The sequence below is a fragment of the Vigna umbellata genome, chromosome 1 (genome assembly GCF_029865625.1).
Source record: "Vigna umbellata cultivar VRB3 chromosome 1, Vumbellata_1.0, whole genome shotgun sequence".
In the NCBI taxonomy this organism is placed as follows: Eukaryota; Viridiplantae; Streptophyta; class Magnoliopsida; order Fabales; family Fabaceae; genus Vigna; species Vigna umbellata.
Genome location: NC_142165.1, coordinates 15,546,074 through 15,562,807, shown reverse-complemented (window position 1 = coordinate 15,562,807; position 16,734 = coordinate 15,546,074). Strand labels below are relative to the sequence as shown.

General features: G+C 29.1%; 2 protein-coding genes and 2 non-coding genes across 4 annotated transcripts; 1 reads left to right on the top strand and 3 right to left on the bottom strand.

The window, feature by feature from the left end:
* Positions 1–566: 566 nt before the first annotated feature.
* Positions 567–647, bottom strand: TRNAL-CAG (transfer RNA leucine (anticodon CAG)). The gene has a single exon. It is a non-coding gene; the product is annotated as a tRNA-Leu (tRNA).
* Positions 648–1,870: 1,223 nt separating this feature from the next.
* Positions 1,871–4,086, bottom strand: LOC124836950 (thaumatin-like protein 1). Its single transcript, XM_047312210.2, has 3 exons — positions 3,943–4,086; positions 3,174–3,852; positions 1,871–2,606 (listed from the first exon to the last, which is right to left on the bottom strand). Exons 1-3 carry the CDS (start codon positions 3,995–3,997, stop codon positions 2,408–2,410), a joined length of 933 nt encoding a protein of 310 aa, XP_047168166.1. The 5' UTR covers positions 3,998–4,086; the 3' UTR covers positions 1,871–2,407.
* A 2,253-nt stretch (positions 4,087–6,339) lies between these two features.
* Positions 6,340–6,423, top strand: TRNAL-CAA (transfer RNA leucine (anticodon CAA)). The gene has a single exon. It is a non-coding gene; the product is annotated as a tRNA-Leu (tRNA).
* Positions 6,424–11,500: 5,077 nt separating this feature from the next.
* Positions 11,501–14,109, bottom strand: LOC124836935 (thaumatin-like protein 1b). The gene is made up of 3 exons (XM_047312187.2): positions 13,952–14,109; positions 13,160–13,853; positions 11,501–12,111 (listed from the first exon to the last, which is right to left on the bottom strand). Exons 1-3 carry the CDS (start codon positions 13,998–14,000, stop codon positions 11,919–11,921), a joined length of 936 nt encoding a protein of 311 aa, XP_047168143.1. The 5' UTR covers positions 14,001–14,109; the 3' UTR covers positions 11,501–11,918.
* Positions 14,110–16,734: the final 2,625 nt, after the last annotated feature.

The window sequence follows — 16,734 nt, the reverse complement described above, 5'->3', positions numbered from 1 at the left end:
TAATTAATTTTAATTACAATTAAGAAATATATGTTAAAATATATAAGTTATAAAATAGAGATTTTTTATTGAAATTAAAAATGTATAAAATAAAATTAATTTTTATACTTGAGTGAAGTGATTTGATGTAAAAATTTTAAAAGATTATTTTAAGATGTAATTAAGCTTAATATTAATTTGGTCTTATTTTGAAAAATGACAATAATTTAATTTTTTAAAATAATTAGGATTAAATTAAGTTAAAATTTTCAAACATAAAAACTATATTAAATATAAGAATCTAATTGGAATAAAAATATTAAAGTGAATCTAATAAAAATAATCTAATTAAAATAACAATTACATGTCAAATTGAATTTTCCAAACAAGATAAAAGAACAAAAGTGAAATTAAGTCAATCTTAAAAATATTATTTTCACTCATTGATTTAATTCTAACTACAATCATGTATAATTTAGATTTATTTTTTCATATTCTACACAAAAACAGTTTAATTGCTTAAAATTAGTTTAATGACAAAATGTGACCTAACTGTTCAATTTTTTTTAAAAAGAAAAAGCATAATTTGTCAAGAATGGGATTCGAACCCATGCCCTTTCGGACCAGTACCTGAAACTGGCGCCTTAGACCAACTCGGCCATCTTGACATATGTGTATAATGTTACAACTCACAATATTTATTTCTGACTTCATAAAAGCTTTACCCAATTTACCCAAAAAAATTAAATGTTGTTACTGTAATAAATCTCTAATTGCAAAATGTTTCGATACATTGAACTACTGTTTAAAAAATAATTAGCAAAAGAAATTGAGCCTAACAATTAGGTACTGCTTCCAATACTCTACAAATTTCTTCTCCCACCTTCCATAACTCCTAAATGTCACCAAATAAATTGGGGGTAAGTCTTTCCTTGTATATTCTAATAGTTACAAATATTTAAATAAAAGTCCACTTTTCTATTCACTCTCTTCAACAAATATTTAAAGTAAAATTGTGCACTAACTAATAAATGGAAAAAAGATCCACTATATTAAGGCATTATCATTTAATATTGTATAAGTCTCAAAACTTAAAATGACTTCTTAAATAATGTACACTTGTACATAAAAAATTTACCGAAGTAGCTACATCAACTAAATAAGCACTAACCTAGACTATTCCATATTGCTTTTCGTAAAAAAACGTATAACGAGTAACTGCAACATTTGTAGTATGATGGGGACTAGCGTAAACTAATCACGTTGTAACTTTCTAAAATGTTAGTGTAATGTTATTGCTCAAATCTTGATTTTGTCAGGTTTGATCAATACTTTATTCACATGGAAATTTAATAATTATATTATTCACATTAAAAGTTTAAATTTGCTTTTAACAATATTAGAGTACTTTCACCGGTAATAAATTCAATATAAATAATAAAGAAGAAATATTCACATTAAAATAATATCTTAAATAAGAGTGATAAAAAGAAGAAAAAGAAAGAAGACATTGAATTTTCTGACTTAAGGATCTTTATACTTATTGGTTAGAACATTTTGTTTTCTTGATTATAATATTTTATTGTGAGATAGGTAGAGTGTGTCATGACTCAAGTCTAACTGTATTATTTCATTGGTCTTCACTCTTCAATTCTCGATTCATATGGCATTAATATCCATTTAACGAACAAATTATGTTATTGACATTAAGAGGTTTATATTACTTTTAATGATTTAAAGTATTATCTCTACTGAAAAAATACAATGAATATAGATAATAAAGAGAAAATATTCAAAATAATGTCTTAAATAAGGGTGGCAAAAAGAAGAAAAAGGAAGAACAAATGAACAGGTGTCCATGATTCTTTACTAGAAGAGTTGGGAATGTAGCTAATGTTTCTTTTGTTTGATAAACACAAATATTCATAGTTAGGGGTGATATTTTGTGCATAATTATTTTAAAATTACACTGACTTGGACATCATAATATTTCTCTTTTTCAAATTACAAAATGAACGATTGATCCGATCACGAAACCTTAGAAAAGAGAGCACAAAAAGTAAACGTGAATGGGACTAAAACTCCAAATGTCTAACTAACACTTGAACAAGTGGCTATGTCTCTTTGCCAACCCAAATGACATGGTGCCAACCTTAAAATACCCTCAAAGTTCCCTTTAACTGCTTATTTAGAGTACCAACCATGTTACTCAAATTCTAAGTCAAGCAAAGCATAGAAAACACTGCTTTTCATACTCTGCTACATCGCTTTCTAATTCAATAATGTCAATCCACCTATGAAAAACTCCCTTTTTAGCTGGTGGGGTGCACATGATTCTCATTGCAATTGCTTTCGAGTTCAAATGATTACGAAAGAGAACTCATCGTGAGATTTAGTTATCGATGTCACCTACCACTTTTTTGCACTATTATGAGTATTGCAAAGAGAAGAAGATTAGCAGAGTGAGTGTAAGAATGAATGGGAAGGGACATGAATGAGAGTTGGATGAGATTCCAGTGAAAAAGTTGGAAAACCATGGACTGTCAACTATCAACGGCATCTCCCCTGTCCCTGTTTCTGATCCAAATCCAGAAGGAGGAGCTGCTGCATCTCTTGCAGATTTTTGGCTGCAATTAAACACAAAAACACTTTTGTACGTAAAGAGATACAACACCAATCAAATTTGAATCTAATTATATAAGAAATTAACATCACTATGTATCAAAAAAACCTAAGACAATGAGTTAACAATCTTTCACCTTCAGTACTTTACTTTTCTTATTTCTATCGGATTCACGTTTAGATTCTCCACAAACGAATTTTTTTTTTTATTTTGAAAATGGTATATTATTTCTTGTGATATGTTTTTGAATAATGAAACAATCCAACGAAAATATTCTGTAATAGATTCCAATCGTGAGTGAGGTATTCTTGTTGCTTAGTTCTTTTTGTGTTGTTCAAGCAAATATAGTTTGTACTTTAACTTGAGCCACACTAAAAGGGCACCATAACTAGAAAACTAAAAAGTTAGTAACCAACCACCGTATCACTCAATTTTTTTTTTTTTAAAAGTTGCATATTATTATAATAATAGTTACTATTGTTATTGTAAGATGAACAACCGAAAAGATTGAAATCGTAAACTCAGAATAAATTAGTGATTAAAATAATAGTTAGATGCAGAATCTCCTTACCTTGTGGTTGAAGGGCAGAATGTGATGGCGTAATCGGCTCCGGTACACGTAAACGTACTCGTAGCGTCGTCGTACGCGTAGCTATACGATTTCGGACACGCGGATTTGAATACCTGCGAATATATCGAAGGCTTGCATGTCGCGGGTGAAGCGTACGCGCCGCTGCAGCAATACTCTGGGCTCTGAAACGCCTCACAGGCACTCCTACACGCGGCGCGATCCGCCACGCGTAACTCGTTGGGGCACCGTTGGTTCAGGTCCGCAACGCACCCGGTGGACCCGCACGTACCCGACCCGCCACTGGGGTCTACAATTAACGGCAAGTTGTAACCGTCAACGAGACTCACGTCGTAAAAGTCCTGTGTGCCAGAACCCGACCCGATTGTGAACTCCGCCAATGTGGCCGGTGGACTTGCCCCTCCCCCGTTGCATTGGACCTGATTGGAGCCACAGTCTCCTGTGGTGCAACTACCCTGTTGGGTGTTCGGGTCGAAATTGCAGCCGGTTCTGCCCCAGAATCTTCCGGACCAATTGGGCGGTGCTTGGAAGATCCGTGACCCACCCGGTTTGAGTTCAAACCCAGTTGAGTCCAATCCGGAGCTCCCTGCGTTGGCTAAAATCCCAGGCCAAACCGTGTAGTCACATTTGTTGATTAGAGTAAATGTGGCACACGAAGCACCTATTATGATAGAAATTATAACTACTTTAGGTAGAAAATTTAATGAATGGAGAATTAATTAATGAATGAATGAAGTATATAATTAATTACCTTTGAAAAGAAATACCCAAATGAGAGCAATGTGTAAGGAGAAACAATATTCCATTTGCAATGTGATTGATTAATGGAAATGGTAGAGGAGAAGAGACGCCATGTATGAAATGAAAGAAATGGATATGATAATATAAGTGCTAGTTTTTCCTATGAATAAGATATAAGAGATGTGGAAGATGGATTATAACGATACTATAAAGAATATTAGGTTGAGTAAAACCCACTATAAGTTGTTCAGTCATACGTAAAAGGTTAAGCCAAAGGTTGTCGCAAAATATTTGTATTTATCTGGTTTTTCACTGCTCAATTTTTGGGATAATTTATGTTGCAATGATTTTTATCAGATGGATTTAATGAACCCACGATATAATATAAGGGGCAAAGTATATTATTATTATTATTATTATTATTATTATTATTATTATTATTATTATGATTATGATTATGATTATGACGATGATGATGATGTAATTAATTAAGGTAACTCTCACTTTTGATAGTGGCTAAGGGAATCGATTCTTCTTCTATCTTCTTTCTTTCTTCAGTCTTTCATTTTTCTCTGCAGCAAGGAACTGAGATCAGATATTTTTCCAATTGTGTGTGAAGTGATGACTTTTGTGTTCATTTGCTGCGATTTCATTGCATTGCACGCCACGCTTTTCTCAGTTCCTAAATTTCGGATTAATGATATGCTTTATTCAAGAAATTGTAATATGAAAATTTGCCCTCAATATGAACAAAGAAACATGTTATTATTATTATTATTAAAATCAATAATTTTATTATATATAATGTTTATACCGTATTTAATAATCTTACGTAAATTAAGAGTTAAAGTTTAAAGAAATTTAAATATTCTTTTTGTTTCTATTTTAAAGATAAAATATTAATAAATAAAATTTTTAAACACATAAATGATAATTGATTTAAGACGAATTTAGAATAATAATTTATATTTAAATAATAGCTTCAAATTTCTTTGTATTGTATTGTATATAAACTATTTTCTTTACTAACTTTCAGTTTAGTTACTCTGAAAGCATCTTATAATGTTTTGTTTGGTGACAAGTTTACCTAACATCCTTGGAAGACCAAGAATATAATATTTTTTTTAACATGATGCTTCTGCATTTTTCCCCATGTTTTTTTTTTCTTAAAATAATCTCTGACTTTCTAACTTGGAGAATTGGATTCTCAATTATCCCATAAATTGATAGCTATTGTATTTAGTTGGGTTTACATTAACTATTTTTCTATTAATAAATGTTATATTAACCCATTATTCAGTATTGTTAGTGTTGATAATAAGTAATACTTTTAATTATGGACTAACATTATTGAATACATTAAATTGAGATTTTCTGAATAAAATATAGAACACGCAAAGCACTTTACTAAAACAAGGCTTAAGAACCGTATATTTCTGCATTCTTTTTTCTTTCTTTTTTTTTCTTTTTTTTCTTTTTCTCTGCTGCCCTTTATAGATTGATGCGTGCTATGTAACAGCTCAAACTATGATAATTTATTAAATTTAGTTATAAAATGAATATGAATGTTTCTTTTAACAAAAGTTAATGCACCAATGTGAAATTAAATAATATTTCCTTAAAATTTCAATAACTTACTATCACCGTACTTCGTCTAAATTAAATCAGGGATAGATGATTATTTATTTGATTTTTAGTAAATGTTAGAAAATGATGAGTAGTTTTCTCAGAATGTTGGAGAAAACTTAAAGAAATTAAATTTAAAAAATAAACGTTTTTAATAACTAAAAATATATATATTTAATTTTCTAATTATGACTTGTTAACATTCATTCGTTAGAAAATAAAAATAAGACTTTTTTAAAAAAAAAATGTATTGATGGTTTTTTAACGTGAAATTTTATAATAATTCATATATGCAATTTTATCATTTGAACATCAAATATTTTACAGTATAAAACTTATAATATATTATTATTCACTCTAAAAAATAAAAGAGAAAATCTCACGAAAAAAAAATCATTGTTCACTTTCTTATATATATATACACACACACACAAGAATAAAAAATAGTTTAAAAAATTTAACATTTATCATTAATGTACCAACTTTCCACAAAAATATTATCAAAGTATATACTTGATAATTAAGTGTATAGTGTTAATAATGTTACTATTGTAACATTGATAAGATTTGTTTCATATACTTACGCTATAAATTAGAACACAAAAAGTATATTTTAATTAATATGATGACTATAATCTACTTCTAGTATTTTAAATTGTGTCTTGAAAGTTTTAAGATATTGGATAAAATAATCAAGAAGTGATAAAATAAGATATTTGTCTAGCAATATATAAAAACGTAATATACAAATTACTTATGCTTAATCAAAAGTCATATCAAAGTCAGGATGGCCGAGTGGTCTAAGGCGCCAGACTCAAGTTCTGGTCCTCATTCGAGGGCGTGGGTTCAAATCCCACTTCTGACATTTTTTTTATTTGTATACATACATTTTTCTTAAATATATATTTTTATTTGTATGCATACATACTAAAAATACTTCTTAAAATTAAAGAATATTTTTTGTAATGAATTACGCCTACGTAAAAAAAAAAACATGTCCATAATATTCAGAAATACGTTACTATAATAATGAGATTAATCTTTACAGTACTTCAAATTTTTTGTCTGAACTTTTTAGCAAATGCGGGGGATAAAAAAAAACTTATATAAATGAGATATTTAATTAACGATTGAATAATAGCAAAAATTAAGCAGTAAAATCAGAACTTTATCATAATTTATCAAAAATTTTGTTCTGAATACATATATTTAAAATTATGTACAACGTCTGTCTCATTATACACACACTAATATAAATTAGTATTGCTTTTACAAATCCGAAGAACCTAATATTAATGTTTATTTTCGTATTTATTAATCGGATTTCATGATTCGATGAAATACTAATCGGATTTTAGAATCGTGTGTTCCAGATTTCATACACCTCTTATAAGACATATAATAATTATTTTTTTTTAGTATATATTTTGTAGTGGTAAAATGAAACTAGAACAAAAAGTTGAAAGTGTTTAAAGAAAACCATGGGATGAATTTCAGTTTGGATGTTCTTTGGGCTTTGGAATGAATGGGTCATGACAAATGGGTAATGGGTTTTTCAGATTGTAACTTCAAAGCTGGGATATTTACTTCCTGTACCTCCACAATTTCTTTGCACATTGAAATGATCAGTTTATCATCTGGAAAAGTGATTCCCAAATTACATATCTGAAAATTCTCTGGAACAAACTTTCCATAATTTTTTTAAAAACATTTTCGCAATTAAAATTTCAAAACAAAAATTTATGAACAAAATTTCCAAAACATAATTTCTGAAATAGAACAAAATATTATAAATGGAATATGTTATAAAAAAACCTTTTCAAAATACATGAAATATATTCCAAATAAAACCTTTCGAAAGAAGTTTTTCTTTACTGTATTTTCTCAGCATTCTCTATTTTTTCTCAGCATTCTCTCTTCTTCTTCCTCTGCAAAAAGACAATGATAAAGAATATTTAAGTCTTTTTCCAGTATTGTTGGAGTATAGTTAGTAATTGTACGAGTGCAGTAAGCAATAACCCATAGCTATAAGGGTCAAAATTTAACAATTTGAACATGATAAAGAAATTCTAGATAGAGACAGAACAACATTCTCCAAGAAAACATTTTGAACACGAATCTTCCCTATTTCTTCATTAAAAACAAAACCTGTCTATTATGTAACATGCAATATAATTAGTTAGACATTTCTAATCTAACTATTATGAATGTGATTAGCCCTATAAGTGTGCACACAAGAGTTAGGTTGACAAGTTTGAAAATTGTAAAAAGCCTTACAAATTGATGTGTCTTAAAGAATAAGAATAACGCAATTAACCAAAAGTTCACGCAAGACGTGTCAAAGCTTTTTCCTATTTAAATCATCACATACAAACCCATACAATTTTTTATTATTTCAAGTGTTATATTTATTAAATTGATTTTTTTTAAGTGTTTATATTTCACACTGTTAAAACTTAAAGGTGGCTGTTTGATTTGAATCCTATGAAGTAATTTGAAAGAACTCTTGGCCTCCATGGTGATTCCAAAATTCATTAAAATAATTTATGTCTTTAGAAATCAACGTTGAAAAGAGACTGTTATTCATGTACTAATGGTAGAAAACGATTTTATATTCTTATCCAATCCAAAATAATTGTTAGTATGACTTTTAATACATAATTATTATAAAAAAATTAACTAACAATCATATGCTATGATTTATAATTGTTTGAAGAGTAGGATGGGAAATAAACTCCTTTATATAAATATTGTCTGAACGAGTTTTTATTTATGATTTATTTTTATCATATAAAATCATGTTTTGATATTTTTTTATATAATTATTTTTAATTTTTATTTTATCACTAATATAAATAAATTGTATTTATTATAACATAATAATTTAATGTAATTATTACGATTTTTTTTATCACTATCTAATATATATATAAAAGTTTAAAAGATGAATATTTATGTTAAATTTCAATTATTATTAATTTAATATTTAATTTCTGATTGATTTTGATTAAGCGGTATATTATAATTTTTATTATTATGTAAAAAAAATATTAGAATTTAAAAAATTGAAATAAAAAAACATATCTTTTTGTATTGAAACACCGGTGTCTCACTCAACATAAATAATAGTAGTTCTATACAGATCATCCTTCCCCCACTACCTAGGCCCATGATGAAAAAGGGGAAAGGGACCGGAATGGGCCCAGCCCAATTGTGCAATTGAGAAGAACCAGTGGGACCGCCCCAACTTTGTTATTAAAAAAATTGAAATTTAGTCTTATTCTGAAGCGTGCACACATTGAAGTGGCGTCACGAATGATCTCAATCACACCTAAAACTTTTAATTATTTTCGAACAAGTGGTCTACATTTCTTAGAAATGCATTATCCAAATAACATTTCATCACCACTCAAATTTTATCTTTCCACTAATTTTAATTTATGTCATTTAATTAATATTTAACCTATTTAATTTCTACTACTTCATAATATATTTGAATAATTTGGAAATACGTAATCAAAGTTTATTTGAAAACCTATGTTTAAATTTACGAGTACAAAATGAATATTTTCAGTCTCTCATATTTGACTATTATAGAGGAACAAACATGTCTACCTTGATGCTATGCACTTCCAAAAATCCCTCATATATACATTGTTTTCATTGATGGAGAGAAGCAACAATTCAATTAATATTCGAACCCTTTATAATATAAATATAAAAAGAAAAAGGCTAAGGTTAGACAAGCAGTGATATCTAAATTTCAACTACTCTTCATAATTGAGCATGTCAAAAGTCAAGGGATCATCTTATCCATACAAGCCACACACCACCAATTTTATTTACATATTTGCTTCCCATTATACGACTTCAAGACACAAATTAAGGAAGATTGTCTCAAAATGAAAATCTATGTCTACACAAATAAAAAGTATTGTAATGGTTAAAAATTCAAGGTGAATTAAAAATTTCACATTAAATAAAAAGGAATAAGATGAATAATACATAAGTAGTCAAATTTAAAAATGTAGGTTTTAAGAATTTAAGCTAAAAGTGGTATGCAAACAAATTAATTTATTGTTAGGTTGATTTAAAAAAAACCAACAACACAAGACCAGTACAAAAACACTCACAGAAGGTAGACGTAGAACTTTCACAGTTCCTCTTTTTGTAACAGAACTTAGGTAATAAGACGAGTCAAATTATTCCTAATATGTATATATTTCTCATTACATTTGACTAATCAAATGTTAACCGGTGTTTGACTTTGTTGTAACATGTTTACATTTTCCGGTGGCGGCTGAAAATGAAAAAATCGTGTTTCATTGATTTGAATTCAAACACCATGCATGCATGGATATGAATATATACGGGTTTTGGTATTTTTCACTGCTACTATAAAGCCTGCTATATGTCCTTATCGCGAATCCAATTCCAAAAATATTTATTTTTATTCGTAAATATTCAACCCTAAATACATAAATTATTTTTGTATTCCTTGCTTTATAGTTGAATATTGAATCGTATGATAAAAAGTGAGTTTGAACGTATACGTTTTACTAACATGAAACATCAAGGCATGTGATTGGTGAGTCAACAAAGAGATTATATTATCTAATGAATTAAAAAACGCTTAGTGTTGAAAAATCTATGATAATGCCTTCATTTCAAGTGGTGTTTGTTGTACCAGTTTATTTCAGGGTTGTGTTTGGATAGTGATACATGTAATTATAAATTTTAAGTTGAGTGGTTTTTTGTAGTTTAATTAATAAGTATTTAAGTTGTTGTTTATTTATTTTTAAATAATGATATTATTTATAAAAAAAATTATCAATAACATACTTGTATGAATATTTATTTCCGTCGCTCTTATATATAAAACTCTTTTTACATCTCATTCTTAACATTTTTCCCTTTGAAATTGCCTTTGAAATTACTCAAACTCATTTTCTCTTAAATATTTTTTGCCTAATTAATTAATATGCGAAGTGATTAAAAGTTATTTTAGTAACACAGTAATTAATTCAAAGATACTCTAGGAAAAAAGGGCAAACAAATTTGTCTAAAGTTTCTATGTAAAAGTACGTAGTGATAGTGTTAGAATGAAATAAACGTACTTTATAACTAGTTCGCACGGTTATAGTAGTGATTTTACTGTCAACGGTAAAAACACTGGCAGTAATGAAGAAAAATTAAACATAATTATAGGTAAATGTTTATAAAATTAAAAAAATAAACACTTAATTATATTTTTAATTTCAGAAATTTGGAATAAATTTGGGTTTGGTTCCTATAATTTTAAAAAGACAATTTAACATTTTCAAGATTAAGAAATATCGTTTCAGTATCCCAAATTTAATGTTTCAAGAGTAAAACAATTATTTTAATACCTGAAATTTAATTTTTAAGAAGTAAAAATGTTTTTTTTTTTAGTTTAAACATCTGAAATATTTTTCAAATTTTTGGAAGAACAAAATCATATCAGTATCAAACTTCAGGAACTATAAATGCAATTAATTCACTTAATATTATTCTTTATATTGTATAAATACAAGACAATATAATATAATACGCTGTGTGAACATAAATCATGTAATTAATTATAATGGTAAAAGAAATATTCTTAGAGATCAAATGTAAAATTTGAAATATTTTTTTCTGACTAAAAAGCTATCAAAGAAAAGAAAGAGGTGCTGCCTAATAATGGGGCGAGGAGATGCTATGGAGGTAGATTCCAATAGTAAAGATCTATAAACCATAAGAAAAGTGACATTCGTTTTATGTGTGGGCTATAAAAAAAGTAGCATGTTACTGTAAAATATACCATTGCTACGGCTCATAAATTATTTACAACTATACGTACAAAATTCATTAGTCTTCTTTTTACATTACTACAAATTAAAAACACTCCATTTTGTCCTTTTTAATTCACAATATTGCAATTAGAAAATACACTAATCCATTTCTTTATTGTAATTAAATATTACACCCCAACCAATAAAGAATTCAATAATAGTATTCCTAATGATAATCTAAACTACAAAAATAAATTAATAATGGAAAATTCCCTTAATACTACGGTGTTGCCTATTTTGCTACATGTATATATATAGTAGAGTAATAGTATGCACTCTGGCACACAAAACTATGGTGGACAAGATTCGTATGATCTTTCTGCCTGTAATGACTCACATCCCCGTCAGCTCCGTCGTGTACAGGTCACATGGTTCTCGTTCTTGGTGTGCCAGATAATAACTATAAGTCAAGCTTGGGCCCACTCCTTTGGGGGCAATGAACGCGGACTTGTGCGAGCCCATGGGCCCAACCGTGTGAAAAATAATGCTGAAGAACTATTAGTAGTTAGAAGAGCTGGCTGAACCGCCACATAGCCATCGTGACACCGACGATGCCGGCAACGGCTCGCGATTGAAACACGTGGCTGCGCGTGGCCCACGAGATTTCACTCTGATCGAAAGCACCGACGTACACCATTGTGCCGTTGTTAAGCAGTGGCGTGGTGGATGAACCACCTTGTTCTTGGGATGCTTTTTGGCTGAAAAATAGAAACGACAATAATTATCATTATGACAAAACAACAAACGGATGTGCAAAACTAGAAACTCTGAAACGTGTCATTATGAGATTTGTGCAACGGTCATGAATTGCACAGAACCAGTTACTTTAATAATGCTAACTCAGTAATAATTGAGTGTAACGATAACCACTGGCATGTGTGCCAGCCGCTACTTCCCATGTGCACAATTAAAAATACCAAATCAGTTCTCGAATTATGTAGGCAATTCTTTTTTGTGGGTGTTTGGTTGAAGATATGGTCCCTGGTCTCTGTCTAAGGAGACCAATCACGTTAGGAATTGTAGAGTGGGGACAAACTATTTGATTCATCTCTTTTTCTAGCCACATTGCTTGTAGATGCAGAAAATGGTTGAGCTTTGACATGGCTACGCTACCTAAATACAACTATGACTACACACCCAATTCCCATACTTTTTGAATGTTATTAATGCCCAATATTCAAAGTCGATATGTCAATCTTTCTTTCTTCTATGGAAACTGTATACTAACTATTTGATAGTAGTTTCACCATGCAATCAAATTCAATTGCTATTGAGCTTTGGTTGGAAAAAATTTACAGAATTTATTTCTTCTTCATGTATTCTAATTACTTATATAATAAAATACACATTAAAATAATAATTTTCATTAGTAAATAAATAAATTGACACTATTGTCAAAATTGGACGGATGTATTCACACAACCCTTATGGGATACTCATTACTATATATATTATTCCATTGATATGATTTGATTTCATTCTTATTTTATTACTTTCATCAAATAAGATAATTTTTTTGGAATAGAACAAGGTGAAACTGTCAACTCAGTCCTACCCAAAAATCACATTCTTTGGCATACAGTTATTGTTGGTATAAAATGTTGACTATGCTCACTGTCATTTATACAAAGTTAGGTGTTAGTTGACACATGATTTCTTTTGATAATAGTATTTTCACAAAATAAAAAAAATGATTAATATTAAATATTTTTATGTTTTAACTTTTGAAGTGGAGAAGAGACAAACCTGGTGGTAGGGGAAGGGCAAAAGGTGATGGTGTAATCGGCGGAGGCGCAAGTGAAGGTGCTGGTTTTGTCGTCGTACGCGTAGCTATAAGCACGTGGGCACGCGTTCTTGAATATCTCAGAGTAAGAGGAAGGCTTGCACGTGTCGGGTGTGCCGTATGCACCGCTGCAGCAATACTGCGGCGAGTTGAAGGCCTCGCACGCGCTCTTGCACGCAACGCCCTCCTTTCCGTCCGCGCTCATCACCTTCAGCTCCGACGGACACGCGCTGTTGAGGTCCCCTACGCACCCCGTGGCGATGCACTTCTCGCCGGAGCCTCCCTGCGGCACGACCAGCATCGGCACGTTGTAGCCGTCCACAAGGCTTACGTCGAAGAAATCAAGGCCTCCGGCACCGTCGAGGGTGAATTCCGCCAGTGTAGCCGGCGGAGTGGCGCCACTGCCGGCACATTCGAGCTTGCCGGAGCCACAGTCGCCGGTGACGCAGGAGAACTTGCCTGTGGAGTCTTCGGAGCAGAGGGTTCGGCCCCAGAAACGACCTCCCCAAGACGCGGGTGCGGCGATTGTGGAGGACGCGCCTGTTTGTAGAACAAAGCCGGTGGTTGAAAGAGGTGGAACACCCGCGTTTGAGAGTATCCCCGGCCACACCGTGTGATCACATTTGTTAACTAGAGTGAATGTTGTTGAAGTCACCCCTGTAATGATAACAATGTTAGAAATTAATGCAAACTATAGTATAATTTATTTAAGCGTGAGATAAGAAATTTGATGAAATGGTTATAGGCAACATTACTTGATAGCAATAGATAAAATGAGAAGAGTGACAAAATGATGCGTTCCATGATGAATGTTTGGAATGTGAAGAAATAGTTTTGTTGGTTTGGGAGTGCTGTGGAGGGTGGTGGCTGTATTTATAGAAAGAATGGTGGGAAGGAAAATAATTTAATTGATGTGGGGCTCATGGTTTTACAGTGGTAGGGACAGTACAGTGACCAAAGTAACGTTAAGCGTTTCTTTCTTTCACTTTTTCATTGGTATTTCTCAGTGAAACCAAAAGAATACATATTTGGTAATCACTTCCTCACCTGAACATCATCATGGGAGCAAATACAAACACGCCTAAGATCTCTACATATTTTCGCTTCTATTTATAATCTGTTTTTCTCTGATTTTATTAATTATCGCTTTTATTTAATAATTATTGCTCATGATGATTTTATATTACATATTTGTTTTTATATATTAATAAAAAATTAATATATTTCAATTTATTTATCGACTTATATATGCTTAAAAAATATATAGACTTAGATATGTTTAAAAAATATAATATTAACGTCATCTACCTCTAAAATTTCAAAAAGTCACACGTTGATCTAGGAAATGAGAAATTTTAAAAACATATTTCTAGGTAGACATATTTTCTTTTTTTCTTGAAGCCACTTTTAAAATTTCACTACTTATCATTTAATATTTCTGTTTTTCTCTGATTTTATTAATTTTATTTTAATTTAAGAAGACTTCCTTTTATTTTATTTGTAGTAACATGATAAATATTTTCACATTTATCAGTTTCTTATCATCTCACTTATTGTTAGGTATAGATGAGAATCATGGTCCTTAAATTTTACTTTTTTGAGTATCGATTAACTTTTTAGTTCAAGCGAAATACTAATGAAATGATTTACCGTTTTAAAAAGTAAATGATTTACTCAAGAATAAAAGCTTCATTAATAAGAAAAATGATATTTTAGTTAAATACATTCTATTGTAGTCAGTGATATTGTATTAATTAAATGTCCACATTTTTAATGAACGTGCTATTTGATAGATGATTAACCTATATAGAAAAAATCTTTTTTTTTTTAAATTAAATCTAATCCTATTCGAACTAACTAAAGAGGTTTATTTTGTTTCATAACCCATTATTTTGATTACTTCATACCATATAGATATATAGTATTACTTTTCTGTTTGAAACTTCACACACGTACGTGTGTGTGTGTATATATATATATATATATATATATATATATATATATATATATATATATATATATATATATATATATATATATATATATATATATATATATATATATATATATATATATATATATAGAAATGACAAACGTGGCATAATATTTAATTTCAATACAACAATAAGATTACATTTATTATTCGTATTTATTACAAATTAAAAAGTATTTGGCGGAATATTGTTTTGTTTGACAAAATAATTTTAAATAAATGTTTTTAAGTTTACTGAATAAATTTTAGTTTAAATATTTATGAAGTTTATGTAATTTATTTCGCGTCAATTCTCGAGTTGAAATTGAAGTCTTTTACAAGTAATTGAAAAAAAAATGTATGTGAAAATATTTATCATAGCTGACATCCCAACCCGAAACGGATATTCAAAACACATTGAAAACGTGTCGAGGTTTTGTTTTGTTTATTGAATAAATAAGGAATAAGAGTATTTAAAGAAAAAATAATAAAGCGTGTTAAGATTAAAAAACTTGTCAAGGTTTAAACATTTCAAAAACAAGTTAGCTTAATAGATAATTAAAAATAAACTCAGCCAATAAAATATATATTAAACAAGTTAACAAATATATTAAACAAACCTCGGTTAGCCTATTTACAACTATAGTTAAAAATAACAAAAAATATCGTATTAAACTTTAAAAGTTTCAGATATCTAAACATTGAAGTAAGAGTAGTGTTTAGCCATTAATTAATTAAGATCTTACTTAAAAAACCAGACTCATTAATTTCTTGAAGCAATAGATATTTTATATAAATAAATAAAATTCATATTTATGCATCTTTTCTATTCTGCAAAGGGAACAAAATTAATCCAATAAAAATGTTAAAAAAAACACATTATGGAATTAGCTTGGAAAATTCAAGTATTGAGTGAATAAAAGAGCTTAAGAAATATAATTGTAATGCATTATAATTTAACTAATCTAAATTCAAAACTAAATAAACTTTTACACATTTTAAAATTAATTCGTTTAAAAATGAGAGTACCGAGGTATTATTTTGTTTCTTTTAATTTCTACCACAACATATTGTTATGGTTTATGAAATACATAGAGACAAAGATGTTTTTAATTATAATAAAATAAGTTATACTTTTAAAAATGATTTATTCTTTTATCACTTTTTAAATTTAAACAAACTTTTATATATATATATATATATATATATATATATATATATATATATAAATAAATAAAATTTTGTTTAAGTTTTAAAATAATGAAAGGGTGAATCACATAAATTAAAAAGTTAAATAAATTATATATAATTCAACCTCTTCATTTTAAGATGAAGACGAGCAATTTGACTTATACAAACTTTGGCGTTATTGAGGTGTCATGACAAAAACATGGAGCCCACACAGAAGATGTATGAGAAAAAAGGTTTTAAAAATTGAAAAATAATTCGCGGACACTTATTTATTTATTTTTTATCATATTACATAATTTATAAATTTATTACTTTTATTAATTTAAATATATATCAGGTGTTAATAATTTCTTTGGCCAGAAATAACTACTCTTA

Excerpts from the sequence above, each read along its gene's own strand:
- LOC124836950 (XM_047312210.2), bottom strand. The coding sequence starts at position 3,997 with ATGGAATATTGTTTCTCCTTACACATTGCTCTCATTTGGGTATTTCTT. Across the intron at positions 3,853-3,942 it reads TTGGGTATTTCTTTTCAAAG|GTGCTTCGTGTGCCACATTT; the intron begins GTAATTAATTAT and ends CTATCATAATAG. Across the intron at positions 2,607-3,173 it reads TTCTGCCCTTCAACCACAAG|CCAAAAATCTGCAAGAGATG; the intron begins GTAAGGAGATTC and ends GTTTAATTGCAG.
- LOC124836935 (XM_047312187.2), bottom strand. The coding sequence starts at position 14,000 with ATGGAACGCATCATTTTGTCACTCTTCTCATTTTATCTATTGCTATCA. Across the intron at positions 13,854-13,951 it reads ATTTTATCTATTGCTATCAA|GGGTGACTTCAACAACATTC; the intron begins GTAATGTTGCCT and ends TTATCATTACAG. Across the intron at positions 12,112-13,159 it reads TGCCCTTCCCCTACCACCAG|CCAAAAAGCATCCCAAGAAC; the intron begins GTTTGTCTCTTC and ends TCTATTTTTCAG.